Below are 14,351 nucleotides of genomic sequence, written 5' to 3' on the forward strand. Positions count from 1 at the left end.
TATCTAACTTCCAATGATACGCAGTCCCTGTCTTCAATTTGAATCAAGATTTGCCTTGCATTCTTGTCTCTTGCAGCTCTCAATAGTTTGCCACCATCAACCTGCTCACAGAGGACCAACGGCTCTTTCTGTTTTCTCCCCCAAGAATCCCTGCAAGACTTGGTTTTTCCACATATGATACAGATTTCCAGGAGGATGTGAGAAGCTGCCAATGGCTGTTTTGCAATGATCGAGCCTGAGAGCAACAGTCTTGAGTCTGATGTCTTGGTTGTGTCTGTAAGGGTGGATGTTCTTGTAGTTGAACACTGGGGAAAATCTGAAAAAAGGGCCATGAACAAAACAAGAACAATACACAAGAGCTTTGTTTACAAATAAAAAAGGCAGCAAAAGATGCGCATTGACACCAATTTGTTTGCATTTAGTAAGAAAGTTGTATTGTGAGGTGGAATGCATTACAAGACCACCATCTTTTTTTGCATATAATAAAGGAGCGACATGTACTGTGGTGTGCTCCAACTTTCATTAACTGACACTTTGCAGTGCTCCAAAGGCTGCTAGCTCACATACCTTTGAATCTATTGTGTGATGATGCCTGACTCCAGGAAGGAATGTAGTAAATCCGGAAGGGTTGGCAGCTCTGGGCGTATTCAGTTGTACCAATCAGAAATTTTACGTAAGGCCTACAACGTACATCATACATGTTTTATGCGGGCCCGAGCAGTACTGTTACTTTTATAGCGTTAATGGCCAGCGACTGGATAGCATAAATATGATAAGAAGCATCACAGGCCTACTTCAAACTCACCTGTCGATAGAGAAGATTCATTGGCTAACTGCCGTCTCTGTTTTGAAGCCTCAGCTCGTCGTACTTTCGATAAATCAGTAAAATATCGGTAGCATGCAGGGGGAAAATCCACCACGATCTGGCATTGCACTGGTGTAGTCCGTGCAGTTGGCATGCGTACGGGCAAACGCGTTCGCAACATCGGCCTGGTTTCCAATAAGATCTTTCCAAAAGGGCACAAATTTCAAGAAACTGGACCACGTTTTCTCCGAACATGGTTTTATTTCCCTGGAAATTCCTGGAACATGAGCTAAACATACATTCTTGGTCGATTTCTAAGACAACAGCTCATCGTCATCCGTGCCCATGGACGAACCAGGCTGAAATAGGCAAGAACTTCGGGCCTGATTTTCGACTGGCCTGATTTTCGGCTGCACGCTATTTTTACGGCTACGAGCAACCATTCACGTAACCGGGTAGAAATTCTACGGAGGCCGATCACGGCATAGCAGAAAGAGCCCATAAACGTCCACAAACAAATTACAGAAAAAAAGCAATTTTTCAATAAATCCTTCGCTGGAATGTATCTTAACTATGAAACAACGTGAACAATTGAGAATTTTTTTACCAACAGGAAACACAGACGGAATGTGTACGAAAAAACACTATGCCTTCGTGCAAAATGGATGAGGGCGCTAGTACAGACAATGATGGCCCATTAAAAAAATAAATGCCTCCGCGAACCGATTCGCAATTTGTATACTGTCAATTTCTCTTCCATTAAGGAAGTTGGAGGCACATGAACTCGCTGATTTCTAAAGACGCATGGAATTTAATCGCAGAAATATAAAAGAGTGCCAGAAACTATTTAGAAAGTGTGAAACATGAAAACACAAAAATCGAAATCTCTCTATGATATTGATTTCAGGAGTCAAGGCACTGATTAGGAACAAAAACAGGAATGTAGATTTCTGGGCTGATGTTTGTTTTCAAACGATTTTGTACCATCCTTGATTGCAAAAAAAGTATGCTTTTCTCTTCAAGAATGTGTATGGGGGGCCCCTGGGCGCACTTAATCCGCGCCCCGAATGATTCGGCCAACAGGCTGTCTCAGCCCAATTGGTTTCAAGAGTCAACGCAGTTGAACGTGACGCACTCGCCTATAGGCCGAATCATTCGGGGCGCTAATTAAGTGTGCCCAGGGGTCCCCCTTACACATTCCTGAAGAGAAAACTACACTTTTTTGAAATCTAAGACGGTAAAAAATCGTTTGAAAACGGACATCGGCCCAAAAACCGATTTTCCCCGTCTTTCTTCCTAATCGGGTGCGTTCCACTCCTGAAATCAATTGGGCTGAGACAGCCTGTTGGCCGAATTATTCGGGGCGCTAATTACGTGTGCCCGGGGGTCCCCTTACACTCATTCCTGAAGAGAAAAGCATACTTTTTTGCAATCTAGGATGGTAGAAAATCGTTTGAAAACAAACATCAGCCCAGAAATCTACATTCCCGTTTTTGTTCCTAATCGGATGCGTTGAGTCCTGAAATCAAAATTATAAAGCGATTTCGATTTTTGCCTTTTCGTGTTTCACACTTTGTAAATTCCGGCACTCTTTTATTTTCCTGCTTCTAAATTCCATGCGTCTTTACAAACTTCTGAGCTCATGTGCCAACAACTTCCTTAATAGAAGAAAAATTGACAGTATACAACTTTGCGATTCGGTTCGCGAAGGTATTATTTTGGGTTCATCATTGTCTGTATTAGCGCCCTCATCCATTTTCCACGAAGGCTTAGTGTGTTTTCGTACACATTACGGTCTGTTTTTCCTGTTGGTGAAAAAAATTCTCAGTTGGTCACGTTGTTTCATAGCTAAGTTACATTCCAGCGAAGGATTCATTTAAACATTGTTTTATCCTGTAATTTTTTATGGACGTTTAAGGGCTCTTTCTGCTATGCCGTGATCGGCCTCCGTAGAATTTTAGCCGGTTATGTGAAGGGTTGCTTGCAGCCGTAAAAATAGCGTGCAGCCGAAAATTAGGCCAGCCAAAAAAGCCGGCCCAAATTTCGTGCCAATTTCAGCCTGGTCTCCTAGTTACATTGTACATGTAAGTCAAGAATTGTTTTCAAAATCATACTTCTGGTCGTCAAAACACTCCATGGTGACTGTCCTGAATACTTGTCACAGCTCATCACTGTTTGTACTGAGTCTCGCTTCTGTCTTCGCAGTTCTGACCAGAGTAACGGTATTCCATCCATTCGTAGTACAAGTTATAGGACCTGACTCGGTGATGAGTCCTTTTTGCATGCTGCCCCTTATCTGTGGAATCAACTCCCAGTTCAGGTGTGAAATGCCACAGGTTTAGACCATTTTAAGGCACTGCTAAAAGCTCACCTGTTTAGGATCACTTTTGAGCTGTGATGTGTTTTTGTCAGTATTTAAACGAATTTTATTGGTTATCACTCTTCTGTCTGTCTGTGACGGCTTTAATGTCCTGCTGTATCTGTGTAATTAATTTATTTTGTTTTAATATCTGTGTGTAATCGTAAACTAATGTTTTTAGTTATTTTGTGTCTTTTGAATTCTGATGAAATTTTACATTACACATGTTTATTTTTCTGTTATTGGTTGTACAGCTCATTTGAATGTTTTTGAATAGAATTTGCGCTTAATAAATTCATTTAATAATAATAAGAAGTCGCCACATCGATTTTTGAACATTTACTTACATCCCCACCTTACTCGGCCATTAAGTAAAACGGCCTCAGCAACTTATTCCTGGTTACAATGTACTGGGTCACAAATATTATAAATTCATGCTCAAATCTTTAGAGGGTATTTTAAAATTAGTAACACTCATGACATTGTTGACACTTACTTGCGTGTGTGATGCTTCATGAGGCTAAATACTAAATAGCAAGACCGGAAGTGAGTGCAACATGTGGTGGTGTCCATGTACATGTATGTCCTTGAGGATTAACCCTACATAATACTACAATCTACTACTTGTTGTAAAATGTAGTAATCAGTGCAGCGGCTTGTAAGAGGACATGACTGTATTGTTCTCTGAAGCCATAAAATACAATAGAAAAGACAATGTACATGTACCACACAGTGCTCTGGCACTATGTATGTATGGCTTTATTGTTCTCTGTACGAGTAACAATGGAAGTAACCTAGCCAGAAGTAGTAATTTGGAGCACTAGGTTCTTCAGGCTCAGGCTATTACTTGGTATTTTGTAGTACTGAGTACTGTAAGCCAAACAATATGCTTTGCGGTTAGGGTTAATATCTAGATAGCCATGGAGAAATAAAAGACACAGACTGTGTCTTTTATGTATTCATGGGATAACTGTACTGAATTATTTTCTGTTATAAAAGGAACATTTGTTTCTGTTCATTACATATAACAGGTTGGTTTGCCCTTACCCAACGTATATTAATAAGCATGTATGCTCAGTGCTTGTCCGAGAGCTTGTGAAAAAACCTCACAAGCTTACTCGGGTGGGACCCGAACCCACGACCTCCTGCTTACTAGTGCTGATGAACTTTTAAAATATTTTTAAATGTTGATGTGGGATTTTCAGAGATTTGTTCAGGTACGCCTTGTTAGGGAATACATGTACTCAGTTGAATTTGTGCCCAATTTTCTTGATGCCATAATTTTTTGACTTCATATTGAAATTTGTTTACAAAGGTTCAGCAGCACATATGTAATACCAGTATTGAACTGAATGAAATTGGAGTTTTTCATGAAAGAGGTACAGTACATGGATGGTAGCACTGCATGAGGAAAGGCAAAGGAACTGTAAAAGTGTGCCATGAAAGGGACTTCACAAATAACCATGATATAAAGACAGTACTTGAGTTGGTCTAACAACCATGACCATGTAATAGTCGCTGGGTTCCTAATTTCACCACCTACATGTACATCTATTGGTGGCAAAACAAGGGACGTGGCAACCAAAACTTGCCCAACTTGTGCATATGTTGGGTGCAAGTGGCTGGCTTGAGCAATCACTCTATCTTTGCGCGATCAGCCAATCTTAGTGCATGATTTGTTGATAATTCTGTCATTGGTCTGTTGCCTTTTTTTCAAACTGATGGTTGTGAAAATTATCTTAAAAATGGTCAGTAAAGTTAGAGAATCGATCGACCAAATAGAGGGATTTCACATTAGTGCTGTCTGCAGATATCTGCATCGAAAACTGAGGCTCTGTGTTTTGAACTTCGCCGAGCATGCCCATAGAGTCGACACAGTACATGTACATGCAGTATCCAGTTCGCAAGTATGACGCCATTTTATTTGAAACCATGCCCACTGTACAGATACACTACTGTTGCAGGTGCATTAGTTTGCGGTAAATTGCTGTTATGTTTCTCTTTTGATAATACATGTACATATCGAGTCATCCTGAAAGACTCTTCCACAAAAATTTGCAGTCTGAAAAGTCTGAATTTAACATACCTTTATGTATTTTGTGTCTTGACTCCTTAATTTCAATCGTCTGATCATATTAAAAACTGAAGCTGACATACAGCCTCGTTTTCAAATGCGGAAGTGCACAGATCGACGCTAAAGGGATCCCTCTATTGTGCAGAATAGTGATAGGGAGAAGAGCTCGGTCAATCATGCCCAGCATTAGCATGTGTCAGTATTTGGCAGGGTTGGCCAATTTAAATCTCCTTGATTTAAAATTGTGATTTAAAAATTGTGATTTAAATCAACTGATTTTTGTAGTAAAAATTACCAAATTAATTGAAAATTTAAAACTTTGTTTGAAAGCACAAAAATGTTGCAATTTTTGTTTCGTTTTCAGTTGATTTTAAGTTTGTCCAGGTTTTGTGTATCCTTAATGGCAAATACCCTTCTATGAGCCTTTAACTACCAATCTCATCCCCAATGGTTACTTTATTTCCAATAGTAACCCCTGGAAAGGAAACTATCTTCCTGTATCCTGATTCAGTGCAGCAGAAGCGAGCAAATAAATTATTTGGTGTTTATGTCTTCAGTGTGTATTATGTACCGGTATTTTCAAGTTTGCTGTGAATTATTTCAGGTACAATAACTTCACTTACAAAGCCATTAAGCATAAAATTTCTGTGATAGCCTTTTATGCTTAGAATCATCTCTTACGGAGCCCATGCCATAAATCCTGTGCCAACAGTGCCTCATAAGCGCAGAATACCACAGGAAGCAGTGCCATGAAATTGGGCCCAAATCTTGTTTGTATTATAGACAGTAATGTACAGGGTGTCCCAGAAAAAATTATAATCCAAGGATGCCTGTTAACTATAAGTAGTGTGATTTCTAATGATACATGTACCTTGATGGCATCCCTCCTGTCATGCATCACTAACATGACTGAACACCATTGTCTTCAAAATGGGACATCAAAATTCAGTTGTAACACTTTGGATAAACCAGTGAATGAGGTCCTCTCTCATACTTGTCCTGGTTGAAAGTGACAACAAAAGCTGGCTAAGTCATTTCTATTCGGGAAGATTGCCTTCTGTCCCTTTCAAGTCATGTAATAATGTGGTTTAAATGTGTTGACGAGGCCCGAGGTACATGTAGGCCAGTGCAGTGGTGAAAAGTGTTCAAAGCAGGACAGCAAGACTGCAACATGGTGCAACTTACATGTAGCAAAGAGTGTTTGTCATGATGAAATTTCCTGAAACTAAGAACTTTCAAGCCACCCAAGCTGCATTTAGGGAAGCTCTCCCTGATAGGGATCCCATGGCAAAGTCGACCATATGGGAAAATATGCACAATTACTGAGAACATGGGACAAGCCTTGATTTGAATGAGGGTCATTTGGGAGGCATACAGTGTGAATTGCTGAAACGTTGCTGCAGTTTAACAGTGACTTGTTGAACAGCCAAGGGGAACCAGTTGCAGGAGGGATGGACTTGAACTGTCCCTGTCTTCGTTAAACCGCGTAATGTGGTTAGACCTGCAGTTCCATCCATACTGAATGCACGTGCTGCCATATTTTGCCAGGAGACCTCGGGAGGAGCCAGGAGTTTGCTCAATAGCTACTGGAACGCTGTCTAATAAAAGGTGTCTTGAATGGCTGACAATTGGTGATGAGGCAGCATGTAGGATGAATGGAGAAGATCACACCTGCAACAATGTTGAATACGCACCAAAGGGGCAGCCACCAAATTTTAACATGAGTCGTGAGAAGGTCACTGGTTGGATAGAACTGTGTGGTAATGGTGTCCTTACCGGACCATTCTTTTTCAAACGGAATGTGAATGGTCAACGGTACTTGCAAATGATAACAAAAGTGTGGTACCCAAACTTGAGTAACCTTTTATACATACGCTTCCAAAACATACAGAAGCCACCACATCAATTTTTTTCAACATTTACCCACATCCCGTCTTTACTTGGCCAGTACGAAAAACTTATTCCTGATCATGATGTACCAGGTCACAAATATTCAATGTGCTCCTGATATCTCATCCAGGACAAGCATGAGACAGGACAACTTCATTCACTGGTTTATCCAAAGTGTTGCAACTGAGTTTTGATGCCCCATATTGAAGATAGTGGTGTTTAGTGATGCAAGCGTTCATGCATTTCACTTTTGTGGACACAAAACTCAACTCCATTAACAAAACACACATCTGCATTGTGTTTGGCCATCAAAATTGCCCTGGGAGTGATTTTGACGGATACGCAATGCTTGGTGCAAGTGTTGACGTGTGTATGAAAAGGCAACTTAACTCAGACTTGAGTCTGTTTTATAAACATGCACATTTATAAACAAATACTTACATGTACAGTATGTTTTACTGGTTTTCTCAATACATGTAAATTCCTATTCCGACTAAATTTAGCCTGTCTAGAGTTAGTTTTATGGGTTCCTAAACCAAGTTGTGTTTCCTTTTCCATGATTTGCATTCTCATCCCAATTGTGTTATGTTTTTTGTTTCATATTTTTTTGTTTTTATGAGATAGCATTTTACATGTAACCCCTGAAACCACTCCTTCCTACTGCACCGTTGATACTTTCATGTACATTCTTGGTGAATGGTTTGAGTAATTTACCTGTGGTCATTTAACTTTTGTTTCATTTAGTATAAATTTAATTCCAACTGCAGAACCACAGGATGTCATCTCTCTATGCAAGGCGCATGGCACGCTTGAGTGCCCGTATTTTTGGCAATGTCTTCCGTCCAACATCCTCTCAGTCCATGAAAGTTGTACAGCTAATGAATGAGAAACCGCGAGAACATAAGCCAGAGGTCACAGAATACTATCCACCCCACACTGAAGTCTACAAGATGATGAGAAGGCTCCAGTTTCTGGGTCTTTACAGGTATTCATACCAGTCCATATAAATTACATAATAGGTTACCAGTGAGCCGTAAATGTACGTCAAGATTCTGATTACAGCTTACTACTCGGATTCATATTATTAATTGAAATAAGAAATGTACAATTTCAGCATTCCATATGGCCTGGTTTATTCTGGAAAAAATCCCTGCAAATTCGTCTACAACATTTATGTTCTCATTGCTTCAAAAGTAGTATGCGATGGCGACATTGGGGTACCCAGCCACACACCAATGAAGTTGAAAACTGGTTCTTGGCATTCATGTGAGTGGTTGGTACTCAAGCACTTGGTTCTGTTGCACAGCCCTAGTACATGTGGTAGCTGATACAGAAGCTGAAGCAGTGGCACTAATGTAGATTGTTGTCATTTACACCCAGACTTCAGCTGAAATGCTACTCTTAAACTGTCTTATTCCTGAAAGGGCCGAGGGAGGGATTGTAGTGAATTTTTTTTCACAAGCCGAGCATTTAGTTTTTTTCATTAAACCTTAGCAGTCATTTTGACACCAATTTTGTGAAAAAGCTGGCATTTATCTGAGATGCGTGTAGGTCAGCCCTAATACTTTATCCACTGCTGTGCTAATTAATGCAGATTGGCCAGTACATGTGTGTGTGTGTCACATTTGTCCCATACATGTAAGCATGCCAAGTTTTTAACATCGAGCATAGAACAGCTGGGTCATGGGGGAGAGTGGATTCCCCCCCCCCCCCACTCTGGCTGTGAGATGGGCCAAAATAACAGGCTTTTTTGAGATAATTTTGCAATAAATATAATATCCCAGGTGGAAGTGTTTTGAAGGGCTGGTTTTGCGGATTAATGAAATCATAGCATGACACCAGTGTTGTGACTGATTCATGTAAAGGACCGTATGCGATAAACATACTCCATTTTCAAGATGTTTTGCGTTGGGAGATGTTAATTTATATAACAGGTTTTGCCGTAAAAGTGGTCAAGCAGTTAAGACATCTACACTAGTAAGCAGGAGGTTGTGGGTTCGAGTCCCACCTGAGTAAGCTTGTGATTTTTACACAAGCTCTGGACAAGCACTGAACATGTATACGATGGGTAAGGGCAAAACTCGTTACATAAATTAAACATGCTCCAAAAGCAGTACACATGTACGTTTATTTTTGAGAAGCTGCCCAGTACTGGAACTGAATTTTGAATGTACAAGCATTTGTTTCCATTAGAGAGCTGCAGGGAAATGTGTAGATGCAACAGTTTTGTTTAAACTGTCAAAATAAAGATGTTTTTGTGCTTGTGGAAACTTTTGAAAATTTTGCTTATGGAAAAACTTAAGCCCTAATGATTCTTAGCAAGCAACGGCCATCTTCTTTAAACAGTCGTCTGCTTCCATAATGGAAAATGCAGTTAGGAAACATAGATAATTGATGTAACAGTTTCCTCATTTCTTTTTATGTCTTTCACAGGGACGAACATGCTGATTTCCGTGCTGAAATGAAGAGGGTTGCTCGTCTTAAAGGAAAAGCACCACCAAAAAAAGGAGAAGGGAAACGAGCTTTGAAGAGGAAATGATTAGACAGCATGGTGTTTACTTTGGACTATACTTCACTATTTGAGCAGTTGAGATCATTACCACAAGTCATTTACGTGGGTTTGCATACATGTAAGTCTGTAGGGAATGAGTGATCATGGACAAAGCAAGGAGAGTTCGAACTCCCCTTATCCTCCGTGCTTGGAGTTCTGCTTTGATTAAAAGGAAAAAAATTTCACCATTAATCCTGCAATGGCATATGGTCATGTGATCATGCCCTGGTCTACTAGTCGTGAAGATTGAGTCATTTTGACAGCGTTCTACAAGTGTTCCTTCGTAAAACTGTTAGAATGTTATTGTCACCCAATGAAAAACACTACACAACAGGTTCCACCTAACTGTGACCATTCTATTGGATCGGCGTCATTAATATTCATGTTTGTTCCGAGAGCTGTTCTGGAGGCATGCACATAATGAATCCTGTACCATTAGGTACATGGATACAACAGTGCTCAATACGTAATAACTAGAGATTTTGTCTGTCTTCAGGACAGAGCAAAGGGCTTTTTCACATTTTCTTTTTTATTAACCCTAACCCCCTAGGGTGTATGTAAAATCGTATTGAAATTGGAGGATTTGGGACTGTTAGGGTTAAGAAAAACATTTGTTTATTTGAGATACTAGCACATTTCTATTTCTCACTCTTTGCTCAAAGATCTACCCCAGAACTACAAATATTTACAAAAGTATATCAAGTACTTTCTTTGGTGGCGTCATAACATTGATGAAATGTGCAAACCCTTTCGGACATTAGAAGATATGGAGAATAAAGTATGCACCTTTAACATCACTTCACTTCGTCTGAAACACTTCCATTTCTCGCTACCTACCAAGGTTCAACCCAATCGGTTTGAATTCAGTCAGACATATACTTTACAGGATATAGTGCTTTGGGGAGTGCACCTTTAATATCACGTGACTTGTCACATGTTGACATCATCATCACTTAAGATCAATGTTCGTCTAAAACACTTCCCTCTCTAAATATCTGCCAAGTATTAACCCCAATCGGACATGTACTCCAGGAGATATGGTAGTTTATAGGATGCACCTTTAATGTCGCGTAACTCCTCATAATTATGACATCATTATATGAGGTAAATCTCGCTTTACAAACCTTCTCTTTCTGGCTATCTACAAGGTTTCAACGAAATCAGGCATATAGAGTACAAATGAACATTGTTACTACGGAAAGAGCACAAATTAGAGATTTAAAACAATGTTCTCTTGGTGTTCCATACAATGTGTAGTGCCTGGAAATTTGCCAAGTCTTGAGTATAATGCCCTACACACTGTGCACTGCCTATGTTACATGAACATATTAAACGCATGTCAATTACTTCCATACCCGCACCTAAATGGTACAATCCAAGCTCCATGAGGAGGCAAGGAACCGCTACACTGCTGGAGATCATTTTTTCGTGTGAAAAAAATCCATTTTGGAAATTGATTTGTGACCTCCAACAACTGAAAAGTCTCTTTCTGTCCAAGAATTACTTTTCTATGCCTGTTTTGTCAATTAAACTTGTATTTTCGAGGAGTCAACAGTGTGTTGATGGTGTGTTGACGTTACTATATCCGGTCATAGTAATTACCGTCAACATACCGTCAACACGCAACGGACCGTCAACACACCATCAACACCTTTATGTCTTGCAGACCGTCTGCGTGACAAACGACCATATGGAGACCGGACTTAAGGAGCAACAACGGCCGCTTTTAAACTTCCTGAAGCTCTTCGGTCTCGTGCATGCAGTACCTGTGCACGTCGGCAAAATGAAATGTCTCACAGTGAAGCCCGGTTTCCATACATATGTTCGTTAGTAACGCAGACGGTCTGCATGACGTCAAGACGCAGACATTCGCGGAAGATACGTGACGCGACGTCATTCCACCCAAAAATTAAACAAAATGGTGCCTGAAACTCAGAAAATTTTCGCTTAAAATGCCTTCTTTAGGTGGCAATGATTCCTCTTGAAGCCAAACTGATACTTCAGTTTGTATTTTGTTAATGGTCAGCTATTTTGTTGACGATTGGGACTGCATACACTGGTAGTACGGAAAAAATGGACAAAGTGAATGGTACTGAGTGAGAGAAATATCGTTCGCCTGTCTTGCCATTGTACGTGTTTGTAGAGGCCTACACAGTGACTAAACGCAGACAGTCGGTAAAGTTGAACCTGGCTCAACTTTCCCGATCTGTCTGGGGTTGGTTTGTGTTATGTCTGGGTTATCGGTGATACTTGCGTTTAATGACATGTTTCCATATGTCTGCGTTGCAGTTTGCGTTGCTCTCTGCGTTTCTTACGTCAATATGGAAACCAGGTTTTACATGCCCAGGGCTGGGGGAGGCTTTAAAAATGGTTAAGGAGAAGGTACGGTAGAGACTAGGAGCGAACGTTGTTCATACTCAATAAAGTCTTCATAAAACATCTCTCGACTTGAACTTTGCCTTTTTCCTTGCTCCTTGCCTCAATAGTACCTAAATGTATGTGCAAGTATCATGTATTATCCACATATTTTTGTCAATGAAACATACATGTACCTTTAGATAAATCTTTATGTTTGAAATGTCACATACTGGAAGACACATAGACATTTGAACTTTTATAGTGGTGTTTAATTTTTGGGCATTTTTAAATATGAATCTCTTTTTAATACTCCAAATGAAAGGTAATTGGAGAATTTTGCCGTAACAGACATTTTTACATATAGGTACACATGTACATGTATGCCTGCATGCTCTCAACTGTCTATATGATGCAAGTACATAAAGAGACACAAATGAAATTCAGCAGATGTGTTCCAACAACATTTCTGCTGTGTTGAAAGATGCAAAAATTTCAACTTTTTCTCAAGTAACATTTTTTTCGATTAAACATACACTTTTCAGGATACATTTCATCATTCCTGACCCTTGTCGGCTCAATCTAGCTTAAGCCGTGTTCCCATTAGACTTTTTCTTCTGCGGCCACACGGAAACTTACCGCGACATTCCTTCATGTCAATCTTCTGCACATTCCCACTTGGCCTTTTTTGACAGCAATGGAAAGTTTATTTCGCCGAAGGAAATTGGCAAAATGTTGCCACTGCGGGCGCTGTGCAAATCACCTTTGACCTAGGTGGTCATGTACACAAAGCGACGACGTCATTTTTCCGGCGAGAATAGACAGTAGCCCTGCTTTGCGCTTTGTTTGGCACAACGTGATCATGACTGGACTACGGACATGTACAATAAAATCTGGATTTGCAATACCCTTAATCAGCTTATAGAGTCATTGAATCCACTCAAGGCCATTTTACCAAGCCAAATACAAAGCTTTCCTGGCAATGCCAGCCTTTGTTCTTCCTGACGTCAATAAAAGGGAGCCAAACCTTGCTTTTGTATTCGGCTTGGTAAAATGGCTGCTGGTTGGCTTCTTTTTCATGCAAAGGCGTTGCAAGTCCAGGTTTTTTATACATGCCCATGGACTGGACGCGGCACATGTTAAAAAAAATGGCATCAACATCCACAACGGAGGTGAGTGCCTCGTTGTCATCATGCCCGCCAAGTTCGAAGACGTCTAAAAACAATTTGAAACCTGCCAGAAAGAGTGGAGCTCAAGCTTCTGACATTGCTGATATAGCCACAGGAAAAAAAAGTGGACGTGGAGGAAAGCGAAAAAAAGGCGTTTTGACATGAGACGACGTGGCCTGTTGTGTATGTATGTACACGTACATACATACACAACGTGAGCAAAGCTGGGGACAAGGAACCATACCACCATTTCCCATGCCCTGGATCGATCGCTGTGCAGTGATGACATAACACAGGAAAGGTGTCCTGCTTGTTCAGCAGTTACCGTGCGGCCGCAGTAAATCTATGTGGTGGGAACTGTTCCCATTGAACTTTTTTGCATCCCTGTTAACTTACCGTGCCTGCGCGGAAATCTTCCACGACATCCTTCAGCCTGTTAGTTTTACACCACAACCGCGGTAACTTAACAGGAATGTCAATCTACCGTGTGTTCCCATTGGATTTAATGTTGTAATTCTACCACACAGCCACAGTAATTTTACAAAAAAATCCAATGGGAACATGGCTGTAGTTGACACATATTTGCAGAAAATGTGAAAAGTGGGATTTGTATATGTGTACGTACACCTTTAATCGTAACACACAACGGTCAATGATGTAAATTTGCTGTGCTTTATGATCTTTATGACAAGTATTGGTCACAATGTTGCTGCTTTTATACACAAATGTTTTTATTTGTTCCCAACATACGCAATTCATAATCGTGATTAGGCTTTTCTCAACCAGTTTTCTTCATATAAATGTAAATGAGCTGAGTGGTTAAACCATTGATAATACTTATTAATGCTCTCCCAATAATCTTGTCAAATTTTATTGAGTTCATACTACTTCAAGAATGCAGGTATACACAGGATTGCTTCTTAAAATGAATCTTAAAGTTCATTTGCTTTCAATTCCTTGGGATGAATCTTTTTCTCATCTTGAAGCAAGGGCACACCTGTTGTTATTTCTTCCTTGATTTCTTAATGCCACCTTGACCTGTAAAAGCAAAAGAATAAAGTAAACAGCTGCATTTGTATCAACTTTACTTGAGACACCAAAGATAATAAACATGATGAAGGTGAACAGTAAGCCAGCCAGCCAAAACA

At 40.2% G+C, this 14,351-nt stretch overlaps 2 protein-coding genes across 9 annotated transcripts in view; one reads left to right on the forward strand and one right to left on the reverse strand.

The window, feature by feature from the left end:
• mrps33 (mitochondrial ribosomal protein S33) overlaps positions 1 to 10,476 on the forward strand; it is a 200,722-nt gene extending 190,246 nt beyond the window's left edge. For 5 of the 8 annotated variants that reach the window (XM_087135499.1, XM_087135498.1, XM_087135495.1 and 2 more), the window contains 2 exons: positions 7,896 to 8,113; positions 9,562 to 10,476. In XM_087135499.1, coding sequence (XP_086991625.1) covers positions 7,905 to 8,113; positions 9,562 to 9,667 — 315 coding nt within the window. In that variant the 5' untranslated portion in view covers positions 7,896 to 7,904 and the 3' untranslated portion in view covers positions 9,668 to 10,476. The other 3 variants (XM_087135496.1, XM_022255435.2, XM_087135497.1) reach the window with 3 other exon arrangements.
• LOC110990433 (translation machinery-associated protein 7-like) overlaps positions 10,278 to 14,351 on the reverse strand; it is a 48,721-nt gene continuing 44,647 nt past the window's right edge. The window contains exon 5 of the mRNA XM_087135494.1: positions 10,278 to 14,241. Coding sequence (XP_086991620.1) covers positions 14,207 to 14,241 — 35 coding nt within the window. The 3' untranslated portion in view covers positions 10,278 to 14,206. The remainder of the gene's footprint in view (positions 14,242 to 14,351) is intronic.

The sequence above is a fragment of the Acanthaster planci genome, linkage group LG04, assembly GCF_054643075.1.
Source record: "Acanthaster planci isolate LZ-2023a linkage group LG04, COTS_SCS, whole genome shotgun sequence".
Lineage (NCBI taxonomy): Eukaryota > Metazoa > Echinodermata > Asteroidea > Valvatida > Acanthasteridae > Acanthaster > Acanthaster planci.